Below are 18,815 nucleotides of genomic sequence, written 5' to 3' on the forward strand. Positions count from 1 at the left end.
ATAAACAATATTCGAAAAAAGAAAACAAGTTGGAACTCTACTTTCACTAAATGCGATATCATGTGTAACAATCCGTTCTCCAAATATCTATACGTCACGTGATTTAGACGGGTGATTCGTATTAAGAGACAGGATTGCTATAATTTATGTTGCAATAACCTAGCATTATGTATGTTCTTATGCTCTCTAAACTACATCTTGTCACAGCAGTTTACTTTGTTGTGAGACACATCTATGTTAACAGGTTTCAGTAAATAGTCACAAGCCTAGCAAAAATGGCTGTTACCATGTTTGAAATGAGAATACTCCACGGACCATCATGTAGCGAGAAAATCTACAAAGAACATTTGCAATGTGCATAAAAAGTGTGGAACTTGTGAAGATCGAAAGAAAATAGAAATGCTGGAAAAAATTACCAAAGGATGCCGACACAATGACAACAAGAGCGCTGAAAGTGGCAAGACGAGCAGAACAATGGAATTACTAGGTTCAAGGAAGGCGGGGTCTGCTCCGCCACAGTTCTTGCGACGCCCAGTGGTTACATCATCAGGTGAAGCTGATGATCATTCTTCCGCCCAAAAACTGTAGCCAAAACGATCAAACGCTTTCCACATGACAACCAGGCTGAGGAAGTGCGTCATTGCGTTTCAGTGTTGACAGTACATGTGCCAAATGTTGCTAAGCCATGTTGTAAAAATCTATCTATCTTCTCCTCTGTAGGGAATTGGCACAAAATGCATGTATTATCATATCAGTCTCTGCCGTTTCGAATTCCAGGGATTAGCTGGCCATTTAACCTCCTCGAAACAAGCATGTGTGTGTTTACAGACCGTTACAAATCGCATCACCACAGTTTATAGCCATAATGTTGGTGAGAAGAGTATTAATCTCCAAACTCATTGCCGGGCCCTGTGGCCGAGTGGTTAGCATATCGCGCTGCGACGCCAAGGATCCCGGGTTCGAATCCCGCTTGGGCTTGGTTGTTTGTGAATGTCCATTCATCAATTTCATCACTCATCCCCATCTTCGCAAATTAGCCAAGAGGCACAAAACACGACGTAAACTAAATCAATCAATCCAAACTCATTCATTTGGTATATTTTACTTCACTTTCTAACACTTTTAGCTAATCATGAAGATGGTGATGTGATGAAAACGAGGAAGTGTGATTCATAAAGAACATCCATTCCGTGAACCCGTGATCTCCGGCGTCGTAGTGTGCTGTGCTACCCCCCCCCCCCCTCCCTTGGTGGTTGTCAATCTCCATATTCCCATTTGAGCTTTCTGCTCAGTCTGAGAGCGATTTACGAGCTTCATTTGCTACGGCATGACGGTTAATGTTTCCGTATTGGGAAATTTGGAAATATTTTCTGTAGGGAGAGAAGCAGGAAAAATATGGTGTAGACGACTAACACTAAGTGCGGAAATCCTAAAATTAGTATTTTTTGTTTGGGAAAAGTCAACGTAAAATTTTGCCTAAGTATTTCTGCTGGTGGTAGACGTGTTCCAATGTCAGATACATCTTCCCATACAATGACACGACACCTTTTCTCACAGATAATTAGGCACAACACGACATTTAATTTGCTTAAGCAGAGAAACCGCTACAGTCACTAGGGGACTTCTGCCTCCTGTTTATATCCTACCTAAAAAAAAAGTCTCCATAAACGAAATGAGCTCATACGTCACAGTTTTGCTCCAAGGAAAACTAAAGATCTCTACCTAAGATTGTGCCACTTCGAATGCTGTGGTAACAAACACGGTACGTTGGCAACTTCGTTCGGCTTCGAGGAAATGCAAAGTGGAATGGGGGAATGGATAACACGTAAACGGTCAAGCTAGATAACTTGTGACGCGATGGCTAGCTTCACATATACATCCTGTGTAATTAGCAGCAGATTCAAGCCGTCAGTTGGCAGGATGCGTGCAAAGGAACAAGATATGCCACAATCATTAATGAGTTCTTTTTATCTGCCATGATAAAAAATGCAAAACTTGGGTGCCCTGACGATCCTTAATTGGATTGAGTCAACAATAGTTTCAATAACGGTCTATTCAATGCCAACTATGGCATTGTTACCAAGTATGTACCGTTACAGAGGGAGGGGACTTTGTACACACTGCTTCGATACTGTCGAAATGCGGGTTAGTATTGAAGAAAGCCATCGGCCTATTTCTCCCAGCGTTGCAAAATTAGGCGAAAGTCGAAGGTTTACCCCAAAAGCAGGGTTTTAACTATGCTTTCCTTACGGAGGAAGAAAAAGTTACAAATATGCTTTCCTTGATTTCGCTGTTTTCTAGATATCGCAATAGTTTTGTGGTTACTTAAGACTATTAAACTATTGATAACATCTAGGCGAAAGCAAACCACATCAAGATTCAAGTGAATACTCTACAAGATATTCTAAGCATATGTAACTACTCATAGTTTGGAATATCGTAGCGGTTATTAGAAAGGAGAGAAATGTTTGACAACTGCTTCTTTGGCGTCCAACCTAGCCTTAACGTGCAATGGACAATAATTTTGAGTTGCATATTCTCGGAAAAACTATACTCGAAAGTTATTTATAAACCAATGAAATATTCCTATACTCGTCGTAGGAAGACTATTTTCAAGAAATAACAAAACGACCCTCTGGGTCTCGAGAAGATATTTGTACTTATCTCTTAATTCATGAATATGCACTCTCATCATTCTTTAAGAGAACGACCTTAGTTGTAAAAAAAAACCTATAAAAATGACCAAAAAAATACTTGTGGAACTTACCGTCTGATGCTTCAGCGCTGGGACTACTTGAATTGTTCCACTGGAGAAGTCCACTCATGTCCAGATGAGTTTCTTCCAAACAAGCAGCCTTCCAGATTTCGAGTTGAGCATGTAAGATTTCTCCACACTGAAATCAAGAAGCAAAACCACTTGTTAACACTCTAAACTGGAAACTAGATTAAGAACCATTTATGCATGTCAACTGCCCTTGCACCGATTAACAATGGTGCCTTTTTAACTTCACATTCTGCAATTTCCAACTACAATGCAACGATTCGGAGAGCGCTTCTAAGATTCAACAGAATCCTTACTAACTTACACATAAAACTTGTACGTTGCTGTTCAACTTATTGTGTTACTTCGCGTTGTACAAGTTAATTCTCAGCTTCAAATGAATAGCTAGCTGCCTTCTTCAAATATTTCTTCTAAGTATATGATCATTTTAATGAAAATGGCCTCCCTGTTTCTATTTGATGTTACAAAATTACAAACAAATTATGTGAATTACATTTCGTGATCAGTTTTGGAAAACACTGCATGACATTCTCTATGTACAATGGGATGCATAAGTATTAGCAAAAATATTGTCCATCGCCAGGTTCATGCACTTTATTTTATGCAATGAGAGCTTCAAAAATTGAAACAAAATACCGAACAAATTGCTGATAACCTCTACACTAGCATATGTAAAATTCTATTCTTTACAAAACACAGAATGCGAGAGAAAACTGAGGAAAGTAGCCATGGACAATTTGCTGAGCAATACTTGTGCATCCCGCTGTACACAAACAAAAACTTGTCTTTTTGTCTAGATTAATTCTAAATATCATTTTACGAATAAACTCAAGCGTAAATACGACCGAGGATAAACTCACTCTCTAACGTACAAGTGATGTGGTCACACTTCAACTTACGCAAAAACCAGCCTATAAATTTTACGAGCATTGGGCTCTTCTAAATTGCTAACTAACACTCAAGCATAAAACAAGGTAAGTATCAACGTTCTTATGGACCGAATCTGTCATTACATTGTACTCATTTCCGCTAGCTGAACACACACAATCTACAAAGAATCGTGACAATTCAGTTTTGGGTTGCGCAACTCTCGCTACATCTAGCGGACAGTTCGAGACTGAGCTGCCATATCTACACATCTTTCGTGGTCTGTGTTTCTGACCTAAAACTGATCTGATTTTTAACTCACCTGTGGAGCTCTCTGGTGGAAATCTTCCTCCGTGAGCGACGACAAGGCGACACCATCTATGTTGAAGTACTCCATTGAGATCATTGGCAAGTTGTACTGTCTCAGCGTCCACAAGAGCCAGGCTTTTACGTCATCGATCGTCCACTGAGCTGGATCTGGAAAAACCAAGATGAGAATCGTGATAAGGACTGGAAATGTCACGTTGAAGATATTTTCAGTACTCAATTTATATCTACTTGTTTTGTGATCTGAAAGTACATGTAATTCTGTGTTGCTGTCTGAAAACTGTACACACTGTTTGTATTACAGCGTCAAATAAAACTCATTCAACTTTCAAAATAACTCTTTAATTAGGAAGAATTGATGTTAGCTTTGAAATCAATGTCAAGATCAGCACCACAAGTGGCGAGGAATGTAAGTATTTTATAACAATCGTCTTAAAATTCTAGTGAAACTTGTCGTTTATTTAATCTCAAGTAAATTATTACATTTTGTCGGATGCATAGACAGAAACTTGTAGGGACCTCCCCGCAGGGGCGCAGTGGTAGCGTCGTTGCCTTGTAATCAAGGGGTCCCGGATTCGATACCCGGTGGAGGCACATAGTAGTTCGGATTCTACTTTAAAATGTAGGTCCAGTCCAGATTAGCTTTAATGTGCATAAAATGGACTTGAAACACCAAATCAATCCAAGACTGGAAACTTGCAATGTATTGAATTACGTTATTATACGTCGCTTGTCTGCTACTTTTGGTTAACGACAACGATGAGTTTGAGTTTGAGGTCCACTTTACGCACAGTTAGTCTAATCGGGACTGGACCTACAGTTTAAAGTGGGATGCGAAGCACTATGTGCCTCCACCGGTTATCGAACCCGGGTTGATTAATGACGACGATGAGGACGAGTGATGAAATTTATGACGGGTCACTCACAAAGAACATCCACGTCCGGGATCGAACCCGGAACCCCTGGTGTCGTAACACGCTGTGCTAACCACTGCGCCACGGAGGTTGGCAAAATTTCAATTGAGCATGATCGATCGGCTAGCTACAGACACAAACTCAACAATAACCCAACCCCCAAGAATTCAGTTCACCGCAAACACCAAGACCAGAAGAAGAATGCTCGAAACGCTAACGCTGTTGTGCGAGGAACAAAAAGACCGCATGGTTTCGAGATTAACCTGGCCGTCACCTTGAAACGCCCTCCTCTACCTGGCATGCGACAAGCAGACACAAGTTCTCCGAGCAGCCGGGGAAAACCCACGGCTGGGCAAACAATTAACGCACTGGAGATCCCATAAAAGACAGCACCGCGCGCATTCACACACGAAGGAACGTTGGCGTATATCTCGCATGAAGATTTTTCCCCCCACAGTGTTGCTTGTGCACGCTACAAAATTTCCCCGCAAGAAAAATAAATCAATTTTATTGCTTTGGACAATAGAATGTCTGGAACTACAAGAGATGGAAACAAAGTCACTCTTCCACTTTTCCAGCAGGAATCCATCTTCTCGTTCCTTTCCAGATTAAACAACCAAGTTAATACCATCAGAGTTTTCGTTAATACATCAGAGTTTTCGAACAGGTAGCGCCATAAGGGGGTATTGTAGTTTTACCCTGAACAAAACAAATAGATTATGTACCATCTCCAAACTATTACCTATCACATATTTCACACTCGATTCTTGATCAACTTTCTGGCAAAGATTTCATCAACGTTATGGAATTTAACAACTGTTAATATCTACACGATGGTTTTTAGACAGACGTTGACGTATAGATGGGTTATGAACGGATACCTTAATCATAGCAGGCTGTTATAAACCTACTACATGGCAGTGATAATGGCTTGCTTATCACTCTCATAGATGAACAGCTAAATCTTGCTAGTAAAACTAACAGGGCAATACTTGAAATCTGATATAATTTTCAAGTATGTTGTTCAGTCTACTTCATGCTCAGATATGCTAATTGAGATTGTCTCACAGTTGAAAGTGGTTCCGAAACACTGAATTTGAAATGTAACTATTGAACAATCGTAACAGTAGACAAATAATCACTAACCTATCAGTCACAATTCTGAAATATCCGATATCAGAATGTCTGACTAGCTAAGGTACAATGCGAATATATTAGTGGAAAAAAAAAATACATTCGACTCCGATCTGCATTCGAATCTTATGGGCCACTTGCAGTAGTACTGTAGAGTGGGATGTTTAAGTATTACCAAGAAAATTGTTCATCACCATGTTTCTTCTCTTTATTTTACTCAATGAGAGTTTCAAGAATTCAAACAACACGTCCAACAATCTGCTGACAGCTTATGCACCAGCATACGTGAAACCCAATGCTCGAAAACACATTGGATGCGAAAGAAAACATAATGATAATGAATATAGTTATGGACAATTTGCCGTGCAATACTTGTGCATCCCACTTATATGTTGACCGTTACATAAGACGAATTCCAGTTTTCGCAATCTAAAATACCAAATACACAAACTTTTCGAATTACAGAGTACCTTGAAGGAAGAATGAGGCAGCATTATTGCACATCTTGGAGACCAGATCAAGTTCTGAGGGTGTTACTTCTGGATTTCCCCTCTCAGATGCCAGCAAGGGCGTGTTCACACTTTTCTAGAACGGGGCACCCACATTTACGCTCTACCCAAGCGGGCATGGCTAAAGATGGTGTGGTTAGCGGACGAACCTGTAGTGGGTGTAGACTCTTTTTTCGAGGTCAGACCAAGGAGTGCAAGGTCAATTATCACATACCTGTATAATATCGTGTGCAAGAAATCACGTGGCACATCTGAATTTCACCTTAAATTTTCAAAACTACTCAAGTCCACTTTTCGTTACTATCCGATACTAAAACAATATAAACAATCGGAACTTTGCTATTCCCAAGAGCATTCGGTTCGAAAACAGTTTTAGCATGTGACATGGTTCACAATTCCTCAACTGTAAGCAGAATACGCATAATTATGTACACGATATTACTGTATATTCTTTCTTCACTTCTTCAGAGACTGCTGGGAATTGAGTTAGCAATGTAAAATAAATGTATAATGAAATAAATGTCGTGAACAGTCAATGCCTTCCCATAACAAAGGCTGTGTAAATATTCTTTGTTTACATGCTGCGTCATCAATGATAGGTTATGAATTGAAACACGATATGAGTGGGAAATTAATATAGTTTGAACGTAGTATTGCTAACGTGTGTGTAGATAAAGTGTAATAATTACAATATGATTATATCATGAGACTGGGTGCTGATATAATGTTGAGCGATCCATGACCTACCATTCATGACGTTGCAAGTCGAGTATGTCTGCGCAGGCTTTCTTACAAGAAGGTATTGGATCAGTGTACATTCAAAGTCGCGTTAAAAAGAGGTTCCAATCCACATTTCTTCTGTCGCCAGCTTCGTTACTTGCAGATTCCACTGCCAGGCTGGAGGGGGACATATTAGAAGGTCCTGGCACAGCGTATTCTACTTGCAACGTGAATAATTACTGCTACGGACGATCTTTGCAATGTGGAAAGTATACACTCTGTGGTCGATCTACATTCCATTGCTCGGACCACACCCAACTCTGAAGGACGCCCGGAGCATAACCCTGAAATACTGGCGCCATTAGAGGTGGGGCTGAAATGTGTACGATAAAAGCGTAACATTGCAAATCTTCCCCCTCCTCCTTCCTATTGAATAATTATCTTCGAAGATGAGCTCTTTGTCTTCTAAAGAAGTCGTTTATGAGCGGACTGGTGACTTTTCTGACTAAATTACACCTAGACATTGTTTACCAATCTTTATCGTATCTCAAACGAACGGGACGAACCAGGCTTCACTGCGGTCTGTTATCTTCTCTGGCAGAAACACAATTGCAAGCTCACGCATACTTGTCCCTCCTTTCATGCCTTTGTTCAACACCACCATCGAGGTTTTGCGAACCACTGATCTGTGGTCGAGACACTGGCGTTTATTTCAGAAGTTATTTTCATTACATTATTCCTATTTCAGCTAATTTAAGTCAACTTTCAAACTCCCCAAGCCAATCACGACGGCGATGTTGAATGAAGACTATACTTAAGAGAATATACACTTGAAACACAGACAATAAGTTTATCTGTGCATCTACTCGAATTATGAGCTTGTCGCAGCAGCAGCGCCTCTAGTGGTGAACAGTTTAGAGCCGGCCGGCGCGTTAAGTTTTAGACTTCCGGTGTCATGACTGGTTATAAGTGTTATTTGAGAGAGCCCTTTCACCAATTTCATATAATCATCGCTCATCATCGTCGTGGTCAGCCAGCCAAATGTGGCTGAAAAGCGACGCTTAAATAACAAAAATTCAATTTTCTTTTCATGAAAATCACAGATTTTCTTACCAAAATAAACATTATATGCGCACCAAATAACAGTAACTCTTCGTTAAAGCCACTCTCAACAACAGTTTTAACCACGCAGCACACACAGTCCACACGGTAAGCATTTTACATATTCTCAATTTCTAGTTCATTTGTGACGTCATCATCTAATTCAAAGCGCTCATGTTGGACGTTCTGGAATCGCCCCAGCAATTTTATCTCACACCGCAAAATCCTCATTTACGCTTGACTGTGGAAAGGGAACCTGCTCTGAAGACATAACCGCGAAACTTGTAGCAGAAGTAGACGACAACCTGCACTTGAAAAAGTAATGGAACCTTGCAACACAAACAGGTGAACATCGGCATTTAATGCCTCGTTTTCCCCCTTTCGTGCACTGTGTAACATGTTATTAAGGAACTAATTTTACAGTATCTGTACGCTCGCTTGCAGCAACTTAAGCTTCATTTACCACAGTGTTGCAAACTTTTACGACGAACATGTCACTAGGCACACACTGTATTTTATACATACACCAAGGTTAATAAAGAATTTGTTCTCATTGCATTAACTCTTCTTTGTGTATTCGAGCTAGTAGCGACTAGAATCATTTGGAAATTTACTTTTAAAAGAAACTCGGTTACAGTTATTTCAATCAATAAGTAACAGTTATTGTAAGTTCCTTTAGCTGATATATAACTCGTACAGTACAACATCCTTCGAACAGGAACTATAACATGATATTCTTTTATTCACCCATAACTACCTAAAATTACAAACTATTTTCACGTACTTTAGAGGTAAGGAAGTTGAAAATAATTAAAATTTCCTTCATTACAAACACGTAAAGAAACAGTTACTTGACAAAATTAACAGAGTTATAGTTGCTCGAAAAATTAATGGTTACTTCCAAAGACTGAAATGAACCTTGAGCGTATCTTATCTCTTCCTATCAGGCAAGGATATTTCTATCTCATATTAGGGATAATCCCTAATAGGAGAACATTTGTGCTCTTAAAACACCGAACAAATCTTCGATCTTGATAATTTCTATGTAAGACCGCAATCACAATCTAAGATTTGTGTATCTCTAGGCCTGGTGACAAATTCGTTGAGTTTGCAACCATGCTTTCTGCAAGCCGAAAGGAAACCGAAGAAAAAAGCTTCTCGGCACATGAAGGTCGTCCCTGGAGCTTAATTACTATTCCACACTCAACAAGATCTGCAAGAATTCCATTTTTTTTCTTTTTCTTCTGTGCGCGTGCAGCCTCATTCTTGCAAACCGAGCACTTTTTTTAAAAAAGGACTGTAATTCTAGAGGACCACATTCAAATCTATCTTGTTCTTTTTAAATCGGTTTCTTCTTCCTTACGTACACTAAATGTTGAAAACTACCTAAATAGAATAACGACTTCAAAAACTTAAGTTTTCTAGAGAACTTCAACAGTTGGAAACACTGTTACTGTTCCTCTTTGAAGAGAAAGCAGACACACACACCAAACATCAATCCCGTGGCAAAACTTTCTCTTGTCTCAGCAATACTGCCCTTACAAGCTGCTCCAACCTCTGTCTCAATAGTAAGCAGGTTTTCAAGTTTAAACCACTCCGGTGTTCTGATATTCACCTTTAGTCAAGGTGAAGTATACAATGATAGAAATGTTACAACACCCCTCGTTTCTTCTTTGTTTTGTTTTCAAACCGTAACACTAGGCACTGAATTGATGGAAGTGTTGTTGAATTTGTTGATTTGTTGTTTTAAGTCCACTTTATGCACAGAAAGTCTAATCGGGACTGGACCTACATGGAAGTGTAAAACAACCAAATGTATATGTAGTATTTCATCCCTTGAATGCAGCATTACTTGTGATACGGTGAGATCAGCTACTGTGCACTTTCATTTGTCTCGCAATAGCTTTACCTGAATGACATTACCCGGAAAAGTACAGACACAAAGATTTGTGTAAGCAACATACAAACGTCTTGAAGCAGAGCGTTACAAGAATTACAACAGCAATTGTAAGATTATTTCGTTGTTTAGGTCACGTTCATAAATTCAGAACTGGAGGAGATATTTGACTGGACGCAACATGCCCTGTTGTGTTGTTTTAAACTTGTGCATGTAACTCTGAGGAAACCAATTACAGAGAACTTATGCTATATTTGCGTAAATAGATCAATGTTCTTATTGAATGACAAAGTAACTGTAAGCGTAACGGTTATTCAGTTCATTCTTCTTCTTCTTCCTTTCTCTCTCTGTGTCGTGTCTCTCTCCCCTGCTCCACCTCTCCTCTCTCCAGGAAAAAACTGGAGAAAGGGGAAAGAAAGAAAACGTCGTTTCTTTCGTTTCTATCTTTTCTCTTCTCTTCCTTTCTTTCTCTTCCTCTCAGTTTCTTCTTTTTCCCTCTTCCTTTCTCTTTCTCTGGTTCTTCTTTTTCCCTCTTCCTTTCTCTTTCTTGTCCTCTCAGTTTCTTCTTTTTCCCCTCTTCCTTTCTCTTTCTCTTCCTCTCAGTTTCTTCTTTTTCCCCTCTTTCTTTCTCTTTCTCTTCCTGTTTCCTCTTTTTCCCTCTTCCTTTCTCTTTCTCTTCCTCTCAGTTTCCTCTCTTTCCCTCTTCCTTTTTCCACGCGTCTCTTTCTTTTCCTCTGTCTCCCTCTTCCTTTTTCTCACTCTCTTCTGTTCTCTTTCTTTTCCGCCGTCTCTCTTTCTCTCTACTTTTTATTTTTCACTTAATTTTTCTCTGTCTTCTTTCTTTTCCTTTCTTTCACTTCATATCTCTCCTATTTCCTCCTTTCGCTACCTTAAACATCTCTCTCTATGTGCTCCTCTCTGTTGTTCTTTCTCTAGAAATAATGATAGGAGAGAGAGTGCGTGTAGTGATACTAACTTGATGTGTGTCCGCGGCGTAGTGAAAACAAAGGAAGGAATCACATGAACAATACGGACAAAACTGCGAGAGTTGGTTAACGAGTGACACATCGTATCTGAGCAAAATCGTTACTAATTCTACAACACTGTTGTGTCTACCAGTTACTGCAGATCAAGATACCTCGATTGTCATTTGTCTGCATCCATTCAGTGAAGACGACTATGGATAAGTCTGACACAAGATGCGAGCGAACCTTTTTGTGATGCTGAAAGCAAAACATCTTCAGAGACACCACAGCGAGCTCTTCTTTTCGACAACACACTTTATGACCATATCTCACTCTGCAACAATACAGAAACTTTCCCAGCGCTCTTCAACCAATTTCTTGCAGACGTTAGGTTTTCCCCCTCGAAGAGCATATGAAAATGAAGGTCCTTGAAACAACTGAAGCGACGAGACCAGCTACAAACGGAAACGTTACATAATGAATATTAAAGAGACGTCAGAGACATACGGAGGACTCTTTTTATCTGTCTGGATGGCTCCTCCAGGACGATTTGCAGCTATATCGACACTTCCATGGTACTCAGCAACAGGAAGTTGGTAACCAGCATCTACACGGTGTCTGAAATTCTTCCTCTATTGTTGACGTGAAACCACCTGGAACATTGTTTTTTCTTAGTTCCTACGACGCACGCTTAACACGGCGGAACACGGTTCTGGACTGAAGCATACAAATGGCTTTATTTTACGGAATAGTAGTCAGTCTTCTGATATGGGTGCTGAGATAAGTGGCAGTATCAATAAGTCCCGGGTTCGATCCTCGGTAGAGGCGGTGGTTCGGGTCCCACTTTAAACGGCATATCCAGTCCTGATTAGCCTCTCTGTGCGTAAACTAACAACGACGTCTATGGCGTAGTTGTTAGCACAGCGCGCTCACGGGTTGGAATCCCAGCTTGGGCATGGGTGCTATTTGTGAGTGTCCCTTCATCAATTTCATCACATCACTCATCCTCATCTTCGCGATTGGCCATCTTCAACCAAATCATTCAATTAATTAACCAAACTGACAAGTAGCAGTATTCACTTACTAGCTACGTATGCTGTATGCACGGGCCTACTAGCATGGACCTGATAGGGAATGTTGGTTCCACCTGCCATTTTTAAGAATCTTTATCAACAAATTCACTTTTCTTTTCTTCCTCTTTCCCCTTTTGCATCTCTCCCGTTCCTTTGCAATCTTCTTCGTTTCTCTTATTCCTTTCCCTTTCTTTTGTCCCATTTCTTCTATTCATTTTTCGAATGTCTTCCGGGGTCCACCTCTTTGTCTCCTTCCCTCTGTTCTAGCTTCCCTTAATTGGTTTGCTTTTCTATCTCTTGTGTCACGTTTTCTTCTATTGACTTCTGATTTAATTCTTCTCTGATTCTTTCATTTCATAAAACAGGTTTCTCAAGGTCCTTCACGTCGCCTTTCTGCCACTTTTGGCTAATCGTGAGACAAATGTAATGAAGCTTAGTTCATTCAACAATATCTCGACAACAGCACAAGCAAATCACAACAAACTCTTCATATCCCTTTAAAAAAGAACAAGTTTTATTACCAGTAAGATAGCGCCCCGCCGCACTATCATAGGGATGTGCGAGCATACCTGGATCAAAATGTACCAGGCCAGTGGATAGGACGCAGGGGACCATTCGAGTTTCCTGCATGCTCTCCAGACCTTACGCCGCTCGATTTTTTCTTATGGGGCACAGTAAAATTGTAAAGTCGTAAAACACCGTAACCTGGACACACTTTGGGATGAGATTCAAGTGGTGTGAGCAGAAATCCCATTGGATACTTTGGTGCGAAGTACTACATTAGTCGTGACTCGTACTCAGAAATGTATCGAAGGTGAAGGCCAACTTTTGAACATTTACTTTGACCAGAAAGTACACTTATTTTTCAAATTGGACTGTAGCCTTTCTTTTCCCAGAAATTTAACCTTGTAGGTTGGAAAATAAATTTTCTATGACAGTTCAAAGTGTGTATACATTTTTTTTTGAAGCACCCGGTATATGTGGGCACAAGATTGATATTTTCAGCATCGATCTCATCTTACAATATGCATTTGATAACATCAGTGCAGATGTATTTTACAATCCGTATTCCTTACAAAAAGTTCCACCGCTTCATGCAAAAATAAAATGCTACTTTGAAGTCAAGATTTTTTTCAGAAAAGATGGAAATACGTGCAACTTGATATCACCGCTCTTCAACCATACTTGGCAACTCGCCCGAGTCATGTAAACCAAGGAGCGTAGTAAACCTGTTCCTTACTTAGGATTGGCTGAGCGTAACCCACATTTTCACCATATCCTCGAAAACTTTTAACCTTGCCACACTCCCGTCTACGGTTCTGTTCGCCTAAGTACTGAGCAACGAAGTTGGCGAGGGGGAAAAAATTACTACAACATGGAAATGGAATCACGTACGAGACATTAAAATTGATAATTTCACATGGCGCTTTCGACTAAGGATTCTTCCAACTCCCCGGTTGCCAACTCGTGGGATTCATTCAAGCATAGTTTCCGAAATCAATGCACAAGCACTTCTTGACAATGTTATCTTTTGAGATATATTGTGTGTATACAGCTCATCGTACTAGTTCAAGCACTGAAAATAGTAAATGATCTTCGTACATTTACTACAAACTGATTTCATCACAATCTCCACGCACATCAGTGGCTGGTCGCGTCGAGGCGCAAAATCATTTTAAAGCGAATACAGTACAGAGCATTTCACCTCATGTTGGTTTAAACTGTCTGTTTTAAGTCCACTTTATGGACAGATAGAATAATCGGGACTGGACCTACAGTTTAAAGTAGGATCCGAACTACTATGCGCCCCCACAAGGTATCGAATCGTGGACCCCTTGATTAGAAATGCTTCAAAATGTATTATTCCACAGTTCCATTGATACAGTATCTCTTGTTGTGTCTTGTTTGGGATGTAAACACAGGACAGTTTGTTAACGCAGCTAGCGCTTAATATTTTAGTTCAAATGTGAAACACTTGCATGAAAAAATCTGCAAAAAAAAAATGACGTGTGCAGAATCTGACATGACGTCTTCAATCAATCAATCTTTCTGTTAATTACGATAGTAAAGATGACAGCCTACTTGATTCTAGCATCTGATTTATCAACTTTATATTAGAAAAGTTTAACAGCAGAGTAGTGTTCGAAGTGAGGGGGTGCGGGGCGATGATGATATCACCCTGCTAGCAAAATGTTCGCAAAGCATTCCCCTTCCAGCTGTCTCATCGTCACCATGTTAAATCATAGGGGAAGCTCCTTGGCTAGGTCCAAGACTCGACCAAACATCCCCAACCAGAAATTTCTACTCCCAAGCGCTACATAACACTGAACCAAAACTTTCAACGGAACTTGTTTTCAATTCCAAACCCAAGGGCATTAAAATACGAATATTAAAACGAAAAAGTTAAGAATAATGACCACACACATACAATTAGTGTGATCCATTTCGCGGACCAATTACCCATCGGCGCATGTCACGAGTCGCACACAACATCGTCCCAAAAATCGACAACTTACACGCGATTCTTATGTTTCCAAGCGCTATTGCGGAAACAGAGCGTGTTAATATCTTGCTTCAAGGGTAGCCTACTTAAAATATGGCAAAGCACACGAAATAATACATGCTTGCTTTTTCGTAATAATGGTCCTTCAAACTGACAGGTACATTAGCATTTTCTGTTAATTACACATAGCACACTCTAACGTTAATGTTGGAAATGGTTCCACAGGGTTCTCAAGCTGAGTCAACAGTCTTACCTTTTCAACACTTTCGACCTAGACTTACATGGATTGGTACACAGATCTTTCCACGAAAAGAAGTAACTCGGTCCATGAGCTAGATGTCGCCACTGACTCGCTCGAGATTGTCGACTGTTTAGTTCAAAAATGACACGTTTCCTTTCTTCCTTCAGGAAGATTTGTATTCATGTTTTTGATACTTCCCGTCGCTTTTCTACCACTTTTGGTTAATCGCAACGATGAAAATGAGTGGTGATGAAAGAAATAACATCCATGCCCACAGAGCCGTGCCCACGGAGGGGTTGGTGGGGGATTATACTCCCTCTAGCCCAGCATTCCTAAGAAAAAGAACGTCAAAGGCAAGAAAAGATGGTAAAATGAGGGCTACTAAAAAAATGTATACGTAACCTCCGCCCCCTCTCCCTTTGTAAAATCCTGCGCACGTTACTCCAGGCTCAGACCGGACTCAAACTAATGAACTTCAGTTGCAGATCGAAAGTCTACCACTTAACCTTTAGTTTATATAAATAACTTGGTATAATTTAAAAAAGAAATTGCAATTTGACGATAAACTATGTTCCATGTTGGGTAAGTTCAGTACAATCAGATTTTGGTCATCGTAGCACATCATAATTTCCAAATTTGTGGCTACGTAAGCACAAGTCAAAAGTTTGTCATAATTAAGTTCATTTATATTCAGACAGATTAGTCGGGACTGGATCTACAGTTTCAAGTGGAATCCGAACCACTGTGCAATGTGCCTCTACAGAGGATCGAGTCCAGGATTCCTTTATTACAAGGTCGCAACGTTGTTACCACTACGACATTGGAGAGGCACAAGTGTAGAAGTTTGCAACACTTGTTTACTTCTGCGTTATAACGGTTCGCGTCTAACTGACGACCTACTTACACACTCGAATACTTCTTTCCATACCAACGCTGATGTGTTATGTTGGAATGAAAAGTTTTATTTTCAAACGCAAGGAAGATCGGAATGTCCCCATGTGTGAGTCAAAGGAAGTATAGTAGAAACTAAAGCGTGATCGCAGCCAACTGTGCAATAAGCCAATCTGGAAATTAGTCTTACAGGTGTTCAGTAAATACTTTGTGCCTCATCTATATCGTACGTACAAGTACTTGTTGGTACAACACGATAGTACAGCTATGAAACAACATCTGAAACGCTGTACAAAAAAAACGCCAAGTACTTCAAACAATTCATCATGAATCACACCACTAATCAGTTACAAGGAAGAATAACCAATAGAATACCTTGAAATTTACAAATATCGTAGGCACAATTCCCTAAACATGAAAAATAACTAATGTACCAGTATGCTTTTCTGAACTCAAAGAGACGCGGAATTATACGGAAATGTATTGCAGGGTAAATGTTCAACGTTTGCTTTGCTTACATTCCACTGTAAATACAAGCTCATCGGAAAAGCGGTGCTGAAAAATTTAGAATCCTTAGGGATTAGAATACCGGAACTCGCAACCAAATACTACAGACAGTTCGAGAGTTTTCTGGGTAAATATTCAGAATACCTTACATTTTCAGATAACACAATGTTCATTTCCCACCACCGTTCTCTCTCCCACGTGTCACCCACGCTTGGATTACCATTCCTAAAAAGTGGGAGTTGAGAAAAAAGAAGGACAGTTCCCATCAGACTATGGGAACACTGTCGATAAACATGTGTAAACATGTGCAACGATTATGTCATTGTCGACAAACGATGCGAAAGTCGCTGCCGTACGATTTATTTTTATGGCTTCCACAAACATGAACATGTCCATGCAAGTACGGTTTAGAATATGTGAATCTCGTATCAGTTATCGAGTAAATCCAGCCTACAGTTTTACCGCCTTCTTTTGCTTCACTGATTGTTCAGAGCTCTCGCGAATAAAGAAGAAGAAAGAAACTCCCAGCAGTACCCGATAAAAAAGTGTAATCTGTAGAGGTGGATCCGTCGGTACTCACAACTACGTTCTCAACGGAAGTTATGCAGTGATTTCCTCCACTTCAGTATTTGCAAGGTTAATTCAATATTAAGTTACCGCATGTACGAGTAATTATTTGCATAAATCTTTTAAACATCGTTGAATATCTCAAATATCACAGATCGATCAATCAGATGGGGCACTGAAGATGTTACTGGCAATGTTAGCACTGATGCCATCTGGTGAGTTCAATTGGTTCAAAACTTGCATCGGTAGAAAGTAAATAACACCGTTTAGGCAGTGGCGGCGATTAGGGAGGCAGTTGCCCCCCGCCCAATATTCGCCACTTTTGCCGCCGCTCTATGCTAAATCTTATCTACAAAGGGAAATACCTAGCTATAGTGTCTTTGGCCCCCTAATTTTGGAACCTTGCTCCATTCATTTCTGGGGCCCAATCGCCGCCACTGCAGTTTACAGTTGACGACAAATTTGACTGGCGATGGATATTGTTACTTTCGAATTGTGAACTTGCCGTAGATAAATATTTGTAGTTAGTATTTTAGAACAGATTAAGATTGAAGATATTAAGAGTTTCTATCAATTTTGATTGAAACCTACGTCAAACAAAGAGCACGAAAACTTGCCCAAAATATAAACAAAAAAGGCCTAACATTTTTCAGTTTCAGTGGCAACACTGATAACCAGTTTACGGCAGTCTATGTGACTGGAACCTCAACGAAATTTTAATGTTTTTCCACCAGGTACGCAGATGTGCACGGTCTGGCAACTTTCAAGATAATTACCAACAACAACCTTGGCTTTTTCCAAGTAGAACATCTGCAAAGAAAGAAAGAAAAATACTATATTTCCCCCCAACCTCCCATAGATAAAGAATTCCCTTTTTTGCGTGACAGGCGGCTTTGGACGAAAGATACGGACTGATCACCAATACCAAGGGAAGCAATCACATAACGCATCTTGACTTAATCAGTTTCACTGACATGTTATTCCGATTTTCTGAAAATTGTAGAATTTCACAAGAGCAATAAACGATGTGCCATTTGAATGGCATTTCTGCCGACAAATGGCAGCAAAGTTGACCTTGAATCTCTATGGACTTGTAATCACCAAGCAGTGATCTTATCGATCTGGTATCAAGGAAGGAGGAAAAGAAAAAAAATACTGTATGAAATGTGTTTCATTCGAAGTTGTTTCTGTGTAATTTATGAAGTCATTAACAAGTTGTCTTCTGCAAATTTCATGGGAATATACTCATATTCATGGCAATCGAATATTTGAATTGTATACAGTAATTTTCAACGGGGGGAACAAATAAAATGAAACTATACACGTAACTCATAAATACACTTGCGTGCAAAAAAATTGACCCACCTCACACTTTTGACATAAAATGTTTACTTGTTCTTACTTTTTCTTCCAATCGTTTGGAGGCGCTAGTGAACTCTGCATTTGCCTATCCAAATGGAAGCGTCTATTTTTTCCTGAAAAACATTTTATGTTAAAAGTGTGAGGTGGGTCTATTTCATTTCACGCCAGTGTAGTCGAGTCCAGATCATATGTGTATTTAACGCAAATTTGCTGAGCTTTGCACAATGAAATGATCCCGTTTTCTTCTGCTCAACTAATCAAGAACGTGTTGAAACATGGGTCAGCCTGTTGCTACGGCGAAATTGCTCTCACCTCATGCTGAAGTTGATGTGGTGGCTGTGCTAATTTGGTCATTTATGTGCAAGAACTTTTAAAATTTCACCTAGTTTCGAACTGTAACAAGGGTACGGGCAAGTTCTAGACTCAACCTACCTTAGTCGCCGAACACAAGCATG

The 18,815-nt window shown here is 40.0% G+C and overlaps 1 protein-coding gene across 1 annotated transcript in view; it reads right to left on the reverse strand.

Annotated features, from left to right (window-relative positions):
• The window catches only part of LOC145997244 (DNA-binding protein D-ETS-4-like), a 42,736-nt gene that overhangs the window by 9,255 nt on the left and 14,666 nt on the right, over window positions 1-18,815 (reverse strand). The window contains exons 3-4 of the mRNA XM_083134074.1: window positions 3,972-4,126; window positions 2,768-2,894 (exon numbers count right to left, since the gene is read on the reverse strand). Of these exons, the coding sequence (XP_082990200.1) occupies window positions 2,768-2,894; window positions 3,972-4,126 (282 nt within the window). The remainder of the gene's footprint in view (window positions 1-2,767; window positions 2,895-3,971; window positions 4,127-18,815) is intronic.

Source organism: Lepisma saccharinum, chromosome 13, assembly GCF_977018435.1.
Source record: "Lepisma saccharinum chromosome 13, izLepSacc3.1, whole genome shotgun sequence".
Classification (NCBI taxonomy): Eukaryota; Metazoa; Arthropoda; class Insecta; order Zygentoma; family Lepismatidae; genus Lepisma; species Lepisma saccharinum.